Source organism: Choloepus didactylus, chromosome 19 (genome assembly GCF_015220235.1).
Source record: "Choloepus didactylus isolate mChoDid1 chromosome 19, mChoDid1.pri, whole genome shotgun sequence".
Classification (NCBI taxonomy): domain Eukaryota; kingdom Metazoa; phylum Chordata; class Mammalia; order Pilosa; family Megalonychidae; genus Choloepus; species Choloepus didactylus.
Window position 1 is genome coordinate 50,049,714 of NC_051325.1, and position 19,749 is coordinate 50,069,462.

A 19,749-nucleotide genomic window follows, 5' to 3' on the forward strand; every position below is an offset into this window, starting at 1 on the left:
CTGGTCTCATGGGATTATTACCCTTCTTAGATATATCTAGGGAAAAATGTTGACTTGTTACAACAGAAGGCTGCTGGACTTCTACTTAGAATATGGAAAACCTACTTATGACTTATTTGAAAGTAATTGCCTTCCTTAACAGCTTGATACATAAACTTGAACTTTCTTATATCTGCTACTTAATGGATTTTTGACACAAGGTCCAAATCTATCTTACATTGCTGGATGGGTTCCTTCAACCATGAGTGACAAAGTTCCCCTGTCCAGCCCAAGACTGAAGGGTATAGTTTAACAAGTCTCCTGGACTTGACCTCAGTGCATAAACAATTTTGGGAATATTACATTCAATTTCACTCTCTTGCTGGTTGCTCTTTTTCAGGGATATCACAGTGTATTCTCCAAAGAAAATTTGGTTTTGGGTTCCCAGATGAGCCCTATATGATCAATTCACTAAAATCCTGGAAGTATATGTATGTTTCTCTAACTTAAAGTTGGTCTAGATGCTCACTTCTTGTGCCTGTACAGGGCCTGTTCTAGAGTTGAGTTAGAAGAGCAGAAGCTATCACTGCACTCAGCTGAAAAGCAACCAGAATATCTTTGAAAAATAGCTGAGAAATTAGAAGTGAGATTACAAACAGTTACGACAATAAAGAATTTGTTGGCCTAAGAGAGTTCATAACTTCCTAAGTTGATGAGATAAAGGAAAGATTTAACACTAAAATGCATCAGACTCACTTTCTGTTTTAGTTCGCTAAAGCTGCTAAAATGCAATATACCAGAAATGGGCTTTTAACAATGGGAATTTATTAGTTTACCAGCTTATAGATCTGAGACTGTGAAAGTGTCCAAATCAAGGCATCAATAGGTGATCCAGCGATCCTGGGATCCTGTCACATGGCAAGGCACATGGCTGGCATCTGCTGGTCCTTCTCACCTGGATTTCATTGCTTTCAGCTTCTGGCTGCTCCGTGTGTGGCTTTCTCTCTCTGCTTCTGGGTGTGTCCTTCTCTTTTAGCTTGTGTGTGTTTTTCTTATAAAGGACTCTAGTAAGAGGATTAAGACCTACCTGGGATGTGCCTCAACTGAAAAAACCTAATCAAAAGGTTCAACCCACAATTGGTCTATACCCACAGGAATGAATTAGCTCTAAGAACATGATTTTCTGTGGTACATACAGCTTCAAACCACCACACTTTCCTATCTTACTCTAAAATACAGGGAAAAGCAAATAAAATGGCAAATATATAGTAATGTCTCAAGATCACGTCCACCAGTCCATCACTCCAATATGTGAATCCAAATGTTAGGAAGGAAAGTAAAGAAACCGAATAGAAAAGATTAGGAAATTTGTTGTGAAAGATCTGGCATCCCAAATAGACCATCACCAGACTAGTTATAGTAAGCCTCTCAATTTAAAAATGCCAAGACTAATATTCTCCTGTCCCTATATGTTGACTCATTTTGCTTGAGGCTTTCACTAACTGTAAGCCAATCTCAGCCTCTGAATTAACTTTTTGAATTTATTTAAAGATGGAAGTAAAACAAATTGGTTCCTCATGAAGTTTTGGCAATTCAAAGAGATCCTGATTGAAGAACTATCTGAAAATTGTTCTCTGTTGTATTTTTTTTCCCAATTTTTAACATATCCATATATAAATAATTTGCTACATATAATAGCATGGTATTTTCAATACAATAAAAATGAGTGATTTTCACATTTATCTTGAACATCATCTGAATATTAGTGTATTATATACATCTCCAGTTTTTTTTTTAAGTCACAAAATCCTTTATATTAGATATTCTTGGTCACCTTTTTGTGGATTTATTAAGCTATTACCCAATAAAATTGCTCTAGTGGGAAGAGTTGGCCTGAACTTTAGGAAGAGTAGATTCAGTCCAGTAGACCCAGTTCCAATACCAATAAAAGGGAGCCTGCACAATGTCACTTGACTTACACATCCCAAAACATTCATGTAAAAAAAAAAAAGTGACATCAAGTAGTAGTCTTCCTTCCAAGCAACAAGAACATGTCATGCTATGATTTGAAAGAACTGCAGAGAAATATCTTTCCAGGTTCTGAGAGTCAGCTTCAACTTTTCAGTGCCCTCCAACTCCAGCATCTGGTCTCTTGTAACTTCTTCAGCCAAAGGATATGGTATTTGTTTGATGCGTGATCTCACCTCCATTCATGCTGCCCCTGCTCTAATCCAGACCCTGTCATCTGTAGATTGGATGTTTGCAAGAATCACAGACTTCAAACTTCATCTGAGAAGTTTCATTCTCTCCAGTTCCTTTTCCCATTCTCTTTAGGAATTATTGTAACTTTTACCATATTTCACAAGCTACTTTCACCCCATGAGGTTTCCTCCTCTTCCACAGAAATTCACAGATCACGAACCCCGGCAGCTCCACATGATATGACCTCATTCTCCCGTTTCCAGCCCCACCTCCGTCTTCAATATCCTAATCTCTAACTTTTCCACCAGATGAAGGGCTTGTTCCTCTTCTTGTTTTCTATTGTATTTTTTTGTAAAAAATCTCACAATCACAAAAAGAAACATATGAGGAATGTGAATTTATTTCCTATAAATTTCTGATACTGACCTCTCATTTTACCTACTGTGATAAAATACAATTTAACCACTTCCACGACAATTACGTCTAATTCAGAGAATGCTTGATCCCTTTGGTGATAAAGGTCACATTCAAGATCATTTCTCCATCTCCTCTTATTCCCTCCCACCCCCAGATTTTGATAATACATTTAAAAATGTTAAAGCATACCTTCTATAGGGCATGCATGTTCCTAGCTGCTGCAGATATATCAATGAACAAGACAGACAAATTCTCTTCCTTCATGGAGTATACATTTTGGTGAGGAAGACAAAGCAAACAATTATGAATCTACTGGGTGGCCATAAAATCTTGATATATGGTTGAATATTTGACTTATGTAACCCTGTTAAGTAATCAGTGCCTGTACTTGATGGTGTAGGGCGAGGTCACCCAGACTGAGTCCAAACGGATGGTGAGCCCAGAATGGAGAGGGACTGGTTGGACGATGATTTCCAAAACTGGGTTGGAACTGATATGGCCATGTGGAACTGGCTACACATTCTCCAGATATGAAACTCCTTGCTGACGACTTCTGACGGCTGCTAAATGTGAATCCTGTGGAAATCAGAGATTCAGATGACATGAGGCATACATCCTATATGCAAGTGGACAGGCTGATGGAAGCAGTGTTAATGTCCCACGTTCAATGCAATTTTGCAAGCACATGAACCGCACATTACTAATGAGGGATAAGAAATTGACTATCACATATGCCATTGAATATATCATATAATATTAAACAATTTATGTATACTTACCTATATTCAAAATTTATGGCCACTATGTAGATTGATAGGAAAAGGAGTTACTAGCCAGAATAATTAGATTAAACTGGTGCAAGTCCACAGCTGTGGAAGTTCAAAGTCTTGTTTGGAGTCCCACTGCCTCTATATAGGTTCATGCAGGTCTTTCCACACGAGCACTGGTGTCCCTGCTGAGTACTGTTAATTAGAGTTAGCCCAGACATTCTGTCCTATCTTTAAAAACTCTTTTTGTTCAAATTATTAATTTATATATCAGGGCTAAAACATACCTAGATCAAAGTTTTATTGTTAAAGCTAAGGGTAGAGTGTGTGAAGTGTAAAAAGTGAAGTGCTGGGCAGAGAAAGTCTTCAGTAAAAAAGGTGAGCAATAATCTATTGCTCTAATTAGGACACCTTTGAGGGAAAATGAGGGGCACTGTTAAAAAATTTGCCAATTAGTATGAACTTTTTATCACCTTGGTTAAATCAGAACCTATGGTAACCCTATCATTTAATGGTAGTTCAGTGTGCACATGTGAGAGAAATACAAAGAGATAGGAAACTGAGAGGTTGGGAGGGACAGAGAGACAGAACAGAGAGATAAATGGATTATCAGATTATCAGAAGTGGCAGAAACTTCCAATGTCTTCCAATACTTATTCTCTCACATGCCCTAAGAAGGGATTCACATGCCCTAAGAAGTCTATAGATCTATGCCAAAGAGTAAAACAAACTGCACAATTAATCTGACACATCTTCTTGGAGCATCAGTTTTATTTTGTCACATAATGTAAGCTCTTATTCTTTTATGAAAAATATAAATTTGGAGTAAATCACAAAATCAGCATGCATTTTTAAAATAAAAGTTAGCTTTTTCAACAAATGGCAGTGGAGCAATTGGACGTCCATAGGGGAAAAAACAAACTTTGACCTAAACCTCATACTTTCTACAAAAATTAACTCAAAATGGATCATGAACAACAACATAAAACTACAAAACTTTTAGAAGGAAAATAAAAGAAAATCTTCACGACTGAAGTCTAGGCAAAGGGTTCTTAGATGTGACACGAAAAGCTTAATCCACAAAAGGAAAAACTTATTAATTGGACCCCAACAAAATTTTAAAAGTTTAATCTACCAAATAATATATGAAAAGGATGAAAAGCACATGCTGAATCCCCCCAAATCCCTGATGGGCCATGGGAAAGACGAGGTGCTATTTTACACCATCTCCCTGCCTAAAGTGCTGAGCTGCTTCTCCGCCTCCAGGCAGCTGCCTCCTCTGTGAGGGGCACCAGGTGAGACCCCTCCTCTCAAACATTCAAGTGGGAAGTGTGTCACAAGCTGCTCTTGGGTGTGCATTATATGACATCATGATTGGGGTACATAGTAGGCAAGAATAAAGAGCCCCTGGGATTTTCCAGCCTAACCTTGATCAGACAATCCTGCATTCCCTACTCCTCCTTGCAGGACCAAAAGAACTGGGAGTCCTGCAGGCAGTGACAGACCTTGATTGGGAAATGAGAAGATTCCGGGTATGATTATCTGGCCTCTATATAAAAACAGGCTCAGGTGTGTGCTGGGCTTGTCAGCCATTTCTGGAGTTTGCACTCACTCCTCGTTTGCTTCCCGTTCTACTGGGCAGCGGAGGAAGTTTGGTTCCAGGCAGATCTGGGAAGGAGTCTTGCACCTTGACAGGTGGGTAGAGCCCCATCTACCCTAAATCCCAACTGCTCCAGCATCAGGCAGGGGCTCCTGGTAGGGCCCTGGAGAAGAGGGGAAGCTGAAGGCCAAGGCTGGAGGGCCGTGGTGTGTTCCCGGGCTCCTGTGTGTGCGGTGGAGGCTGTAGTGATTTGGGTGTGGGGGATCTGAAAAGAAGGCCTGGCCTCACAGTACTTCTGTCCTCAATTTTAAGGTGTGGCTTCTCAGGAATCTGCTTTTCCCTGACAACCGAAAAAGGAAAAAAAAAAAAAAAAATGGCCCTTTCATTTCTAAAAGTGATATCACAGGTAAGTGGCTTACTTCCAATTTCCTTCCTAAAATACCAATTTCCAGGTCTAAAAACATTTTGCTTTTGTTCATCAAGACTGTGGTTTCCCATTCTGGTGATGAGATGACAGCTGGAGGCGCAGTAGAGAGCATCCAAACAACCTAGCCTTCTTTCGTGACCCAGGGTGCGTCTATTGGTTCAACAGACTGCTCATGGAGTTACTAACCAGGGGGCGTCCACACAGTTCTACTCAAAGCAGGTCACCTGAGGCATCACTTTGTTAGGAAATATCTTTTGGCTGGAGAACAGGAGACCCAGGGGGCAGCGGAGTTCAGTTTGAAGTTGGGCGGCTGGTAGTGGTGGTGGGGACAGTGATTTGACTGGTAGCTCTCAAAGCTTTGGGAGAGCTGGAGCAGAGCACATCGTTGGGTAGATGGAATAAACACGGAAGAACGTCCCTGTATTTCTGGGTGGTAAGAGGGCACTTGTGTTACAGACTTAGTGTACCTCATTATAGTAATTGAAACAACAGAGCAATGGTAGTAAATTGACAGGCAAATAGAAGAAACAGGTGTGGTAGGCCAAATATTGGGTCCCAAGTCATTACCCTAAACCTCAAAACCTGTGAATATGTTACCTTCTGTGGCAAAAGGGAGTTCACAGGTGTGGTTAAGTCACAAACTATTTGTACTTTGCTGAGTGATTTTTTTTTTTTCATGAATAGGTGTGGACTTTTGTCAAATGCTTTTTCTGCATCAGTTGATAGGATCATATGACTTTTCTCCTTTAGCCTGTTGACCTGATGGATTACATGAATAGATATTTGAATGTTGACCCAGCCTTGCATACCTGGAATAAACCCCACTTGGTTGTAGTGTATAATTCATTTTGTGCATTGTTAGATTGGATTTGCTAATATTTTGTTGAGGTTTTTGCATCTCTGTTCATGAGAGATACTGGTATAGTTTTTCTTTTTTTTGCAATGTCTTTATCTGCTTTCGCTATAAGAGTAGTGTTGGCCTCATAGAATGATACAGAAAGTTTCTTCTCTGCTTCCATCACCTGGAAATGATTGAAGAGAATTGTATTCTTTCTTTCTTTAGTATTTGGTAGAATCCACCAATGAAACCATTTGGGCTTGGTGCTTTCTTTTTTTAGAAGATTATTGGGGGCCGCGGCCAGCGCCGCTACCCGCGAGTCCCGGGCCGGGGGTGTGGCGGAGGCTGCCGAGCAGCCCGAACTGTACAAAAAAGGCCGGAGGATGGGGACGGGCGCCGCGCCGAAAACAATGAGGCCGCGGGCGTCGCCACCTGCCCCGGGCCCTGCGCGCCGCGGCTGCACCTGCCGGCGCGACGGTCCCTGCGCCTGAGCGGCAGCCGTGCCACCCCACCCAGCTCCGGCCCCGCCGGCCCATGGCTCGGCGCCCCGGAGCCCCGCACTCGGGCCGCGCCGCAGCAGCCGCGCAGAGGGCGGAGGGCGCCAGGTGCGCAGTCCCGGTCAGCTGAGCGCGACCTCGGCTGCGAGCGCCCACCCCCGGGCCGGCAGTACGCCCGGCCTCGCTGGGCTCCGGCCTGCGCGTCCCGCCCTCCCGGCGACATGTACCTGTTGGACGGCAGCGGCGAGCCCGCGTCCCCACCCGCGGACGCCATGCCGCGCGGGGCGCCCTCCAGGAAGACCGTCTTCCGCATCTCCGTGACCATGGTCAGCCAAGAGCTGTTGGCCGCGGCGGGTGACGGCGGCCCCGGCCCGCACGCTCCCCTGACGCGCCGGGAAGACTCGAGGAAGAGGAGGAGGCCGAGGAGGCTGCAGCGGCTGGCAAGGAGGACGCCGCGGGCCGCCCACCCCGCGCCTGGGACTTCCACACCTTCCGCACCCGCAGCACCGGGTAGCTGGAGCTCGTGCGGCTGCGGCTTGCGCACTCGGCGGCAGCCCGGAGCCTGCGGACTGCAGGGGCGTCACGCCGGGGCCCGGGGACCTGGCCGTCAGCCCCACGGCCGTCGAGGAAGGTTTCGGGGCCGAGGGGCCTGGATCGCCGAATCCCAGCAGCCCTGAAGTGGAGGCGACGCGACCCGCGCCCCTGCGGCGGAGCCTCGGCTTCAGGCACTGGAGCGGGCCCGAGCCTCCCCGGGGCCGGGCCCTGGGCCGCGGGCGGCGCCACAGCAGCTCCGGGAGCCTGGCCAGGGCGCCGAGCGGGTAGACCGGGGCCGGACCCGAGGTCGCCCTGGAGCCCGGGGTGGCCGTGCAGCCCACCTCGGTGAAGCGCAACACCCTGGACGTGGGTGAGGTGCTCAGCCAGAACGACGCGCTTTCGAACCTGGAGCGCTGGGAGCGCAGCAAGAGCAAGAACCGCACGCTGGACAACAGCGACCTGCAGCGGCTGGAGCGGGCGCGGGCTGCGGGCGCCGGCCCTGGCGCGGCCTCCGAGCACCGGCTGCTGCACTTCTTCAGCGGCATCTTCGCGCGCAGGGATGGCGCATTCAGAGGCGGCCCTGGCGATGCGCGGGCCCCCGGAGCGGCACCTCGCGGCCGCGGGGCTACTTCAGCCTGCGCCGGGCCCCGGTCGACACCCACTCGTCCAGCGCTGAGAGCATCGACGGGTCCCCGCGCAGAGATGCCTTCGTGAATAGCCAGGAATGGACGCTGAGCCGGTCTGTCCCGGAGCTCAAAGTGGGCATTGTGGGTAACCTGGCCAGCGGCAAGTCCGCCCTGGTGCGCCGCTACCTGACGGGCACGTGCATGCAGGAGGAATCGCCCGAAGGTGGAAGGTTCAAGAAAGAGATTGTTGTTGATAGACAAAGCTATCTGCTGCTGATTAGAGACGAAGGGGGCCCCGCAGAGGCGCAGTTTGCCATGTGGGTGGACGCTGTTATCTTCGTCTTCAGCCTGGAGGATACGTTTACAGACTGTTTACCACGACTACAGCCGAATGGCCACCTACCGGAACACCAGCGAGATTCCGTTGTTTCTGGTGGGAACGCAGGACGCCATAAGCGCGGAAGCTCTCCAGTGACCTCAAGCGCTGCACCTACTACGAGACCTGTGCCACCTACGGGCCTTGCAAGTCCTTAGTTCACCAAGCCACTCGTCCGTCTGCTCCGCGCAGGTGTCCGCCGTGCACATCAGCCAGACGAGTAGCGGCGGCGGGAGCCTGAGCGACTACTCCTCCTCCGTGCCCTCGACACCCAGCACCAGCCAGAAGGAGCTGCGCATCGATGTGCCTCCCGCCGCCAACACGCCCACCCCCGTCCGTAAGCAGTCCAAGCGCCGGTCCAACCTCTTCACCTCTCAGAAAGGGAGTGACCCAGACAAAGAGAAGAAAGGCTTGGAGGGCCGAGCGGACAGCATCGGGAGGGACCGCGCAATCCCAATTAAACAGGGTGTGCTGCTGAAGCGAAGTGGCAAATCACTGGACAAGGAGTGGAAGAAGTACATCACCCTGTGTGACAACGGCGTGCTGACCTACCATCCAAGCCTGCATGATTACATGCAGAACGTTAACGGCAAAGAGATCGATCTTCTGAGAACCACCGCGAAGGTCCCGGGGAAGAAGCCCGCCCCCCCCCCCAGCCACATCAGCCTGCGCACCCATCTCCAGCCCTAAGACCAACAGCCTCTCCGAGGACGTGAGCAGCTTGCACATCTCGCCCAGTTCAGACACGGGGCTGGGTAAGTCCGTGTGCTCCATCCCAAGTGTCTCCAGCAGCACCAGCCCCAAACTCGACCTGCCCCCCTCTCCCCACCCCAACAGAAAGAAGCACCGTCAGAAGAAAAGCACCGGCAACTTCAAAGCCGACGGCCTCTCGGGCACCGCAGAAGAGCAAGAGGAAAACTGAGTTATCATCGTGTCCCTCACCGGCCAGACGTGGTACTTTGAAGCCACCACATATGAAGAGAGGGACGCGTGGGTCCAAGCCATCGAGAGTCAGATCCTGGCCAGCTTACAGTCCTGTGAGAGCAGCAAAAACTAGTCCGGGCTGACCAGCCAGAGTGAAGCCATGGCCCCGCAGTCTATCCGAAACATCAGAGGGAATTCGCACTGCGTAGACTGCAAGACCCAGAATCCTAACTGGGCCAGTTTGAACTTGGGAGTCCTCATGTGCATTGAGTGCTCAGGGATCCACCAGAATCTTGGCACCCACCTTTCCCGAGTCCGATCACTGGACCTTGACGACTGGCCCATTGAGCTTATCAAACTGATGTCGTCCATTGGGAATGAGCTGGCCAACAGTGTCTGGGAAGAGAGCTGCCAGGGGCGGACAAAACCCTCACTGGACTCCACAAGGGACGAGGAGGAGTGGTGGATCCGGGCCAAGTACGAGCAGAAGCTCTTCCTGGCCCCGCTGCCCTGCACAGAGCTGTCCCTGGGCCAGCACCTGCTGCGGGCCACGGCCGACGAGGACCTGCGGACGGTCATCCTGCTGCTGGTGCACGGCTCCCAGGACCAGGTGAACGAGACCCGCGGAGAGGGCGACGGGCGCACGGCCCTGCACCTGGCCAGCCGCTGGGGCAGTGTGGTGCTGCTGCAGCTCCTGATCTGGTACGGCGTGGACGTCATGGCCCGGGATGCCCACGGGAACACGGCGCTGGCCTACGCCCGGCAGGCCTCCAGCCAGGAGTGCATCGACGTCCTGCTGCAGTACGGCTGCCCCGACGAGCGCTTCGTGCTCATGGCCACCCCCAACCTGTCCGGGAAAAACCACAACCAGAACAACAGCAGCGGCAGGCTGCCCACCGTCATCTGACGCCCACCGACACTCGCGCCGCCCACGGCCTCCGCGCCCTCTCTCCCAGAGGTTGCCACACGTGAGTCCTGTCGTGTCCCCCCTCTCTGCCCGGCGGTTACCTCCCCACCCACCCCCGCCCACCCCCCACATGAAATCATAAAACCTGGACAGTCCGAGGGGGCGAAGAAGAGGCCCGGAGGCCTTTTCGTGAGATTTCCTAAGTGATGCACAGGGGGGACGGACGCCCCCATTCCTGGATGATAGCACACGCCCGAGGACCCCGGCCCCCGGGCCTGCAGACAGAGTGGGGCCAGGCGCCAGGGCAGGCAGGGGGAGGGAAGGCGAGGAGCAAGGAGAAGGGGAAACTTTCCTTAACTGGCACTTAAGCACATCCGTCCATTTCACCTCTACCAAACGGAACACGCGGATCTCATTTCTTCGCCGAGGAGCTTGACGGCATAAATCAGAAGCAAGCACAGAGTTTGTCAGGTTTGAAGCCCCTATGATGGTATGTGTCAAATCAGTTGTAGCTAATCTGTCCGGGGAGAATACTGGCTTCATTACACTTGTATAATTCTTTACACTTGTATAATAATACACTTGTATAAGAATAATGCAGTTCTTCCAGCATTACCGCTGTTTAATAGAATATGATTAGTCATCACCGGGAAGAAAGCATATTAGCTGAGGAGGTAGCTACGCGGCACGCTCTGGTGATTGCCGGGATGTGATTGCAATATTCTTAGAAGCATCATATTATCCCAGACATGTTCTTTTGAGCCCTCGGAGCCCTCCTTTCTAAATTCACTGCCATAATTTAGTATCTGTTTAATTTTTCAGCCCAAAGAGAGAGAATCCGTTGCTGAGTATTATTTGACTGTGGTTTCCTTGGTGTAAAAACAAAATGGAAAAAATAAATAAGGGTAACTCTGGAATTCAGAGGGAAATAATGAATTCGGCTCCTAGGAACACTTTGAGTGCATTTTGCAAACTAAATGAATGTAGAAAAGGCTATTTTTTTTTTTCCCCTAGCAGAAGAGATGTTTTATGTCCTTGGGCCAAGGCGAACGTGTTGGGTCACAGTCACCCCCGGGGCTGCACTGCCCAAGTTCCACAGGACTTTGCATTTGTGTCTTTAGATAAGATGTGTGAAAATCTATTTGAATAAAAGAAGTTCATAAATTTGAAAAAAAAAAAAAAAAGATTATTGATTCAATTCCTTTAATAGACATAGGCCTATTAAGATTCTCTCTTTCTCCTTGTGTGAGTTTTGGTAGGTTTTCAAGGAATTGGTCCATTTCATCAAAGTTATCAACTTTGTGGCAGAGTTGTTCATAATGTTCTATCCTTTTAATGTCCATAGGATCAATGGTGATGGCCACTCTTCAGTTTCTGGTACTAATAATTTTGTCTTCTTTGTTTTTATTCTTGGTTATCCTGACTCAAAGTTGATCAATTTTAGTAATATTTTCAGAGAATGAGCTCTCAGTTTCATTGATTTTTATCTTCTGACTTCATTTAGTTCTGCTCTAATTTTCATTTCTTTTCTTATGCTTTCTTTAGGCATAAACTGCTCTTTCTCTAGTTTCTTAATGTGGAAGCTTAGATTATTGATCTTACATAATTCTTATTTTCTAATACATGCATTCAATGCCTTAAATTTACCTTTGAGCACTGCTTTCTCTGCATCCCACAAATTTTGATAAGTTGTATTTTCATTTAGTTAGAAATGTTTTTCAAATTAGGGTTGTTTTTGGCTCCTGGAATACATTTCCTGGATCTATCTTCTTCTATACTTTTTGTAAAATAAGAATTGTGTTTTTTGGGGTTGATAGGGCTGATACATAAAATTATCAAAATGTGTTTCTTCTGGGAGAGAAGTTTATATTTACATTTATTGGTCATTCAGTTTTTTCAGTTCCAAATAGATTCAGTTTTGAAGGAAATCTTCTCTAGGTTTAGAATTCTAGGTGCGTGGGCCTCAGCTGAATGCCTAGTCATGACGTCTCTCCACTCTACTACTATGTGACCCCCAAAGTCTCTTATGAGCTCAGTCTCCCAGCAGCTGTTCTCCCGAGCCTGACCCTGGGCATGTGCTGTTGCAAAATCAGCCAAAACCCTAATGGGAATTTCCATACAGGCATGTAGGGCTCCTTCTCTATTCTTTCCTCTCTAGTACCCTGCTCCCCAAATTCTCTCCCTCCACCCAGCAAGACCACCTCTGTCTGCTTGGGTTTTATGTGGCTCTGGACATGCCATCAAGAAGAATGCCAGGATAATGTGTGCTTTTTTTCTTTCAAGGATTATACAGCCCTGCACAAGTTTACCAGTGCCCAAAATTGATTGTTTTGTATACTGTGTCTAGATTTTTTAGTTGTTTCACAGTGGAAAGATAAATCAGACTAGCTAGTGTATCATGGCTGGAAACAAAGATGTCTACCCTTTCATTTAAACTACAGTTCAAATTTAGCTTGTTTTTGAAGGCACCCCTAGATGCGTCAGCACCTATAATTTCAACCTTTAACAACTCTTAGGTACACACTGCATGGCAGTTAGTGATTATCTATTTTAGTTTTCTTACACTATTATTTTTTCATAGGGATAAATATTTTTGCCTCCCCAAACTCTACAAGAGCAAAACACATTTCTTAGTTTCCACTTTGCATTCTTTTTTGGCCATGCTACCTAAAATGTCTTATACCCCTCTGTGTCTCAGTTATGGCCAACTTGAAAAAACCTCTGAGGGCCACATGGAGGCATGAATATTTGGAAAATATAAATTGTTATTTCAGGAGTCAGTGAAATTTGAAGATGTGGCCGTGGTCTTCTCTTCAGACCAGTGGGATCACCTGAGCCCCGACAACAGAAATTTGTATAAGGATGTGATACTGGATAACTGTGATTACCTTGTGTCTTTGGGTAAGGAGATCTTTCTTCATTGATTCACAGCTGCCCATGGTGGAATTTTTCCTTCTGTGTGACTATCTGCAACCCCCACCCCCTGAAATGCTTGACTGAATTTCAACTCCATGTTCTTCAATAAGTATTGGAGCTCTGTGATGTTAGGAAAGGGCATTTTTATCTTATGATGATTCAAGCTTCATATTTGCCTTTGTCCTCAAAAGCCATACTATTCAGTCTATTATGTGCTTTAGAACTGCCTGGGTAACTGTTTAAAATGTAAAAGGTCTTTTTAATAAAAACACTGCTTTGGGGGTTCCTGAAAGATCCTGAGGAGATAATGAGATTCCTTTATCAACTAAAGTGTGGGTTTACATTCTGTAATAAACACAGTATGGTCAAGGTTATTTATTCTCCTTAGGACACTGGACTTTTAAGGCAGAAGTGATGTCCTCTTTGGAGCAAGAGAAGGTGCCCTGGATGGTGGAGAGAGAGGTGACAGGTGCTGCATGCCCAGGTAAGTGAGAAGCGGTGAACAGGTGGAAGCTCATCACAGCTGACACCTCAACTGACCTTTGATGACAGGAGAGGTGCTCTCCCATGGATTTCTGTCCATGAGCTGCCAAATGAATCTTATCTTTACTCCACGTGTCAATTTTTCTGTATCCCTTTTGTTATTATCTCCAGCCTTATAAAGGACAACAATTGTGCTGGTAAAAGTTTGACCACCAGGTTTGGGATCGGGGGAAGCCCTGGTTTGTAGTATTTGCCGAATTCCATGAATTCTCCCATGCTGGCCAATTTCAAACTACCAGTGTGAGGTGAATCAATTCTCAAATTCCAGAAGATTGACAAGTGGTTCCTGTGAGCCAATACTAGCCAGCACAGGCAGGTCTCCTTTACCCTCTAGTAATTACCCATGGGTCTCTATTTTGAACCCCATCCTTTTAAAGCTTAGCTTTTTAAAAAAAATTGACATTCAGAGATGGATAAAACTAATTATTACTGTTTTTATTTTTAAATTAATTGTAATGACTAGTTGAGCTGATCAAATAATTTATCAGTGATTAGACTGAATAAGTAGTGCAGAAAATTTAAAGTGTCATGAAAAGTTTCTTTTTTTTTTCCTGTCTAGATTAAGATAACAGGTTAATTAGACCTAGAATAACAATCACATTTACTATCTAGTTGGAGAGCGATTATATGTCTATTAACAGAAAGTAAAAATTACTAGAATGCATATCAAGAAGGGGTTCAGAGAAACTTGTTTCTCAAGTTTCAGTGCTGAGAATAGAGAAGGCAGCTCAATAGACTCCTGAAAGTCAAAGGATTAAAAAGTTAAAAGTTAGGATTGAGGATGATGACTTTGGTTTGGGAAATCATTAGATCTGAAGAGTAGAATAAAATACCAAGTACCTTTTAAGCTGTAGGCATTTTGGAAAGTGGTCCTGGAACCCAGGATAAAGTCAAAAGCTTTATGAGAATCATTCACAAGAGTTCCAAGTAAACTTAAGCCTTCTTGTTCTTTAAAAACTTAACTTGGCCCCAAGTCCTCTCCTTAGTCCCCAAGCTAGTTCATTCTTCTTTCTCCTTTCATTCTTTGTTTACTTCTGCATGTTTTTCTATCAAGTTGTATCCACTTTTTTTTTTTTTTTTTTTGAGTTTTCATGATGGAATGTTTAATGGGACAATGTGAACCCTGAGCATCAATCTAAATCTGTCATAACAGCAGAACTGATTTTGTAACACTTCCAGTAAACTTCAAATATATTTCAAACAACCAAACATATCAAAGTTTTTAGTTTTATTAATCCTCTGGTAAAATCTGCACAATCACGGATCAAGTCATTGAAGAGTCTTTACTCCTCCTTTTTGCCAGCACCAACATTGGCCTTTGCAGTCCCCCTGACTTTCTTCATTCTGTTCTTGCGTTCCTTTCGCTGTTTTCTGAAGGTCTTTTTCTTCTCATACAGACCATGTCTTACAAGTCTGTGTTTGGGTTCATTTTTCTTTGCATAATCTAAGGAGTCATAAATCATGCCAAAGCCAGTTGTCTTGCCACCACCAAAATGGGTTCTGAATCCAAATACAAAGATGACATCTGGTGTAGTCTTGTACATTTTGGCTAGTTTTTCCCGAATTTCTGTCTTAGGTACTGTTGCCTTTCCAGGGTGAAGAACATCGATGACCATTTGTTTCCGCTGAAGTAGTCGGTTGGTCATGAATTTCCTGGTCCGGATGGTTACCGTGTCATTCATGATGGCCGGTGATCCTCAAGCAACCAGAGAGGAAAAAAACTGTATCCACTTTTGTAGTTACTGCAAGATCTTGTCTACTCTCTCCATTGCCTGGTAGTTTTAGAAAACCAATCTGTTTTTGTTTTGTTTTGTGTTCACTGCTTCTAAATACATATCTAATTGAATAAGACAACTTGGACTGCTTGTGGTTGGCAACAAGGTGGTGGAAAGAACTGGAAATCATGTTCAGAGAACTGAGTTGATCATATTGCTGTTCATAGCCAATTGTCACTGCTGTTTTATGCAAGGCCCTGTAAGTAGTGTGTATTCCCTTTATCTAATTGTGACCTCTTTCTTCTCTCTGCCCCACTACAGCCAGTCTAACATCTTTTCTGTGTTAAGTATGCATGTATCAATTATACAAATGCACTGTTTTATATATGAATGCATTTATTTAAATGACATGCTACAAAAATCTCATTTCTTACCTTTCCAACTGTATTTCTAAGATTGTCAAGTGCTCTTTTTTCGTACTATCTAATACTCTGTAGTGTGTCTCCACCATATTTTACATATTCATCAATAGGGGAAAAGATACCTAAATTTCTACTAACTCTCCAGTGCCATAAACTTGCATATTCTCTTAGGAATCTATGTAATTAACTTCTCTGGGCCACAGGACACACATGAAAATGGTTTCATAAACAATCCTGGATTACTTTCTGGGTATCTATGAGTTTTACATCCCTCCAACATTACTTATTCCTGTTTCTCCACATATGACCATTGCTTGGTATTGTCTCCATTTTAATTGGTTCCATTTTATATTGAGGTAAAATTCACATTAACATAAAACTTAAAATTTTAACCATTTTAAAGTGTATAATTCAGTGGCTTTTTACTACAATCACAATGTTCTGCAACCATCCTCACTATCAAATTCCAGAACATTTTTATCACTCCAATAAGAAATCCGATGCCTGTGAAAGAGTCACTCCCTATTCCACCCTCCCCCAGCTCCTGGCATCCACTTATCTGCTTTCTGACTATGGATTAGTGTATTTTGGACACTTCATATAAATGAAATCTTACAATATGTGGTGTTTGGTCCGTGACTTCTTTCACTTAGCATAATGTTTTCAAGGCTCAAGCGCTTATGGCATGTATCAGAACATCATCCCTCTTGATGGCTGAATAATATATGATACGAATACATCACATTTTGTTTATTCAAAAGTTGGACATTTGTGTTATTTCTACTTTTTGGCTATTATGAATACTGCTGATATGAATAGTCATGTTCAAGTTTTCAGGTGGATATTTTCAATTCTCTTGGGTTCATACCCAGGAGAAGAATTCTCACATCAAGTGGTAATTCTATGTTTGACATTTTTTAAAAGCAGTTCTATTGACATATATTCATATAACATACAATCCATCCAAAGTGTACAATAATGGCTTTTAGTATAATCAGAGTTGTGCATTCATTACAACAATTTTAGAACATTTTTATTACTCCAGAAAGAAGAACCACATACACCTTAGCAGTCACTCTCAATCCCTCTATCCCTTCCCAGCCCCACATAACCACTAATCTAATTGTCTCTATAGACTTATTTATATTTACATTTTATGCAAATGGAATCATACCATATGTAGTACTTTGTGTCTGGTTTCTTTCACTTAGTGTAATGTTTTAAAATTATTGTGTTTTTTTTTTTAAGTTGTAGGTTTATATAAAAGTCATGTAACAAATCAACATTCCTATATACCCTCCCATTGTTGACACTTTGCGTTGGTGTTGTACCTTTGTTACAACTGATAACAGTAATATTGTAATATTCCTTTACCTATAGTCTATTGTCTGCATTAGGTATATTTTCCCCATATACCACCCTAGTGACATACATTTGTTATAGTTCAAGAAAGAACATTCTTGTATTTGTACTACTAACCTCAGTCATCATCCACAGCAGGGTTTACTGTATTATACAGTCCCATGTTTTATCCTCTGGCTTTCCTTCTTGTAGTAATGCTACCCAAAACTTACCCTTTCAACCACATTCACACACATAATTCAGTACTGTTAATTACACTCACAATGTGCTACCATCACCCTTATCCATTTCCAAACATTTACAATCAACCTAATTAGCAGTTCTGCACAAATGAAGCATCAGCTCCTCATTCTCTACCCCCATTCTATCTCCTGGTAACCTATATTCTAGATTCTAACTCAGAGTTTGCTTATTATAATTAGCTCATATTAGTGAAATCATATAACATTTGTCCTTTTGTGTCTTACTTCACTCAACATAATTTCCTCAAGGTTCATCCATGTTGTCACATGCATCAGGGCTTCATTCCTTCTTACAGCTGAATAATATTCCACTGTATGTATATACCACATTTTGTTTATCCATTAATCTGTTGATGGACACTAGGGTTGCTTCCATCTTTTGGCAATTGTGAACAATGCCACTATGAACGTCTGTGTGCAAATGTCTGTTTGCATCCTTTCTTTCAATTTTTCTGGGCATATAACTAGTAGTGAATTGCCACATCACATGGCAGTTCTACACTTGGCTTTCTGAGGAATGCCAAACTGTCTTCCACAGTGGCTGCACCATTTTATAGTCCCACCAGCAGTCAATGAGAGTTCCTGTTTCTCCACATCCTCTCCAACACTTGTAGCTTTCTAGTTTGGTTTGGTTTTGTTTTTTAATAGTGGCAATTCTAGTAGGTGTGAAGTGATGTCTCATTGTGGTTTTGATTTGCATTTCCCTAATAGCTGGTGATGTTGAGTATCTTCATGTGTTATTTAGCTATTTGTATGTCTACTTTGGAAAATCATCTATTCAAATCTTTTGCCCATTTTTAAATTGGGTTGTTTGTCTTTTCATTGTTGAGTTGTAGGATTTCTTTACATATTCCGTATACTAAACCCTTATTGGATATGTGGTTTCCAACTGTTTTCTTCCATTGAGTAGGTTGCCTTTTCCCCTTTGACAAAGTCCTTTGAAGCACAGAAGTTTTTAATTTTGGGGAGGTCTCACTTACCTTTTTTTTTTTGTTTTCTTTATCTTGTTGCTTATGTTTTGGATGTAAAATCTAATAAACCACTGCCTAACACTAGGTCCTGGAGCTGCTTCCCTATGTTTTCTTCTAGGAGTTTGATAGTTCTGGTTCTTATATGTAGGTCTTTGATCCATTTTGAGTTAATTTTTGTAGAAGGTGTGAGATGGGGGTCCTGTTTCATTCTTTTGGACAGGGATATCTAGTTATCCCAGGAAACTTTTGTTTTGTTGAACAGACTATTCTGTCCCAGCTGAGTGGAACTGGCAGCCTTGTCAGATATCATTTGGCCATAGAAATGAGGGTCTATTTCTGAACTCTCAATTGTATTCCATTGGCCAATATATCTACATTTGTGACCGCTCCATACTGTTTTGACCACTGTAGCTTTGTAATAGGCTTTAAAGCCAGAAAGTGTGAATTCTCCAACTTTGTTTTTCTTTTTCAAGATGGTTTTGGCTATTCAGGGCCCCTTTTCCTTCCAAATAAATTTGATAATTTGCTTTTCCATTTCTGCAAAGTAGGCTGTTGGAATTTTGATTGGGATTGTGTTAAATCTATAAATCATTTTGGATAGAATATCTTAATGATGCTTAGTCTTCAAATCCATGAACATGTTAAGTCTTTCATTTATTTAGGTCAGCTTTGAATTCTTTTAGCAATGTTTTGTAATTTTCTTGGCATGAGTCCTTTACATCACTGGTTAAATTTATTTCTAGATATTTTATTTTTAGTTACTATTGTAAATGGAATTTCTTTCTTGATTTCCTCCTCCGATTGCTCATTACTAGTGTATAGAAATGCTACTGATTTTTGGGTGTTGATCTTGTACCCTGCCACTTTGCTGAACTTATTAGTTCTAGTAGCTCTGTTGTAGATTTTTTTGGGACTTTCTGTATATAGGATCATGTCATCTGCAAATAGAATTTTCTGTCTTCCTCTCCAGTTTGGATGCCTCTTATTTCTTTTGCTTTTCTAACTGCTCTGGCTAGAACTTGCAGTACAATGTTGAATAACAGTGGTAACAGTGGGCATCCTTGTCATGTTCCAAATCTTAGAGGGAAAGCTTTCAGTCTATCACCATTTTACTGTGATGTAAACAGTAGGTTTTGTGTGTATGTTCTTTATCATGTTAAGGAAATTTCCTTCTATTCCTATTTTAGTGTTTTTATCAAAAAAGGATGCTAGATTTTGTAAAATGTCTTTTCTGCATTAATTGAGGTCATCATGTGGTTTTTCCCCTTTGTCTTGTTAATGTGGTGTATTACATTAATTGATTTTCTTATGTTGAACTACTCTTGCATACTTAGGATAATACCCACTTAATCATGGTTTATAATTCTTTTAATGTATTGTTGAATTCAATTTGCAAGTATTTTGTTGAGGATTTTTGCATCTATATTCATTAGAGAAATTGGTCAGTTATTTTCCTTTTCTTGTAGAATCTTTATGTGGCTTTG

General features: G+C 43.6%; 1 protein-coding gene and 1 pseudogene across 1 annotated transcript; one reads left to right on the plus strand and one right to left on the minus strand.

Moving 5' to 3' along the window:
- The first annotated feature begins 7,967 nt into the window (after window positions 1–7,967).
- LOC119515650 lies at window positions 7,968–10,094 on the plus strand (annotated as a pseudogene).
- Window positions 10,095–14,821: 4,727 nt separating this feature from the next.
- On the minus strand, window positions 14,822–15,263 carry LOC119515740 (40S ribosomal protein S24-like). Its single transcript, XM_037811880.1, has one exon. It carries the CDS (start codon window positions 15,233–15,235, stop codon window positions 14,837–14,839), a length of 399 nt encoding a protein of 132 aa, XP_037667808.1. The 5' UTR covers window positions 15,236–15,263; the 3' UTR covers window positions 14,822–14,836.
- Window positions 15,264–19,749: the final 4,486 nt, after the last annotated feature.

Coding starts and splice junctions, on each gene's coding strand:
- LOC119515740 (XM_037811880.1), bottom strand. CDS start 15,235: ATGAATGACACGGTAACCATCCGGACCAGGAAATTCATGACCAACCGA.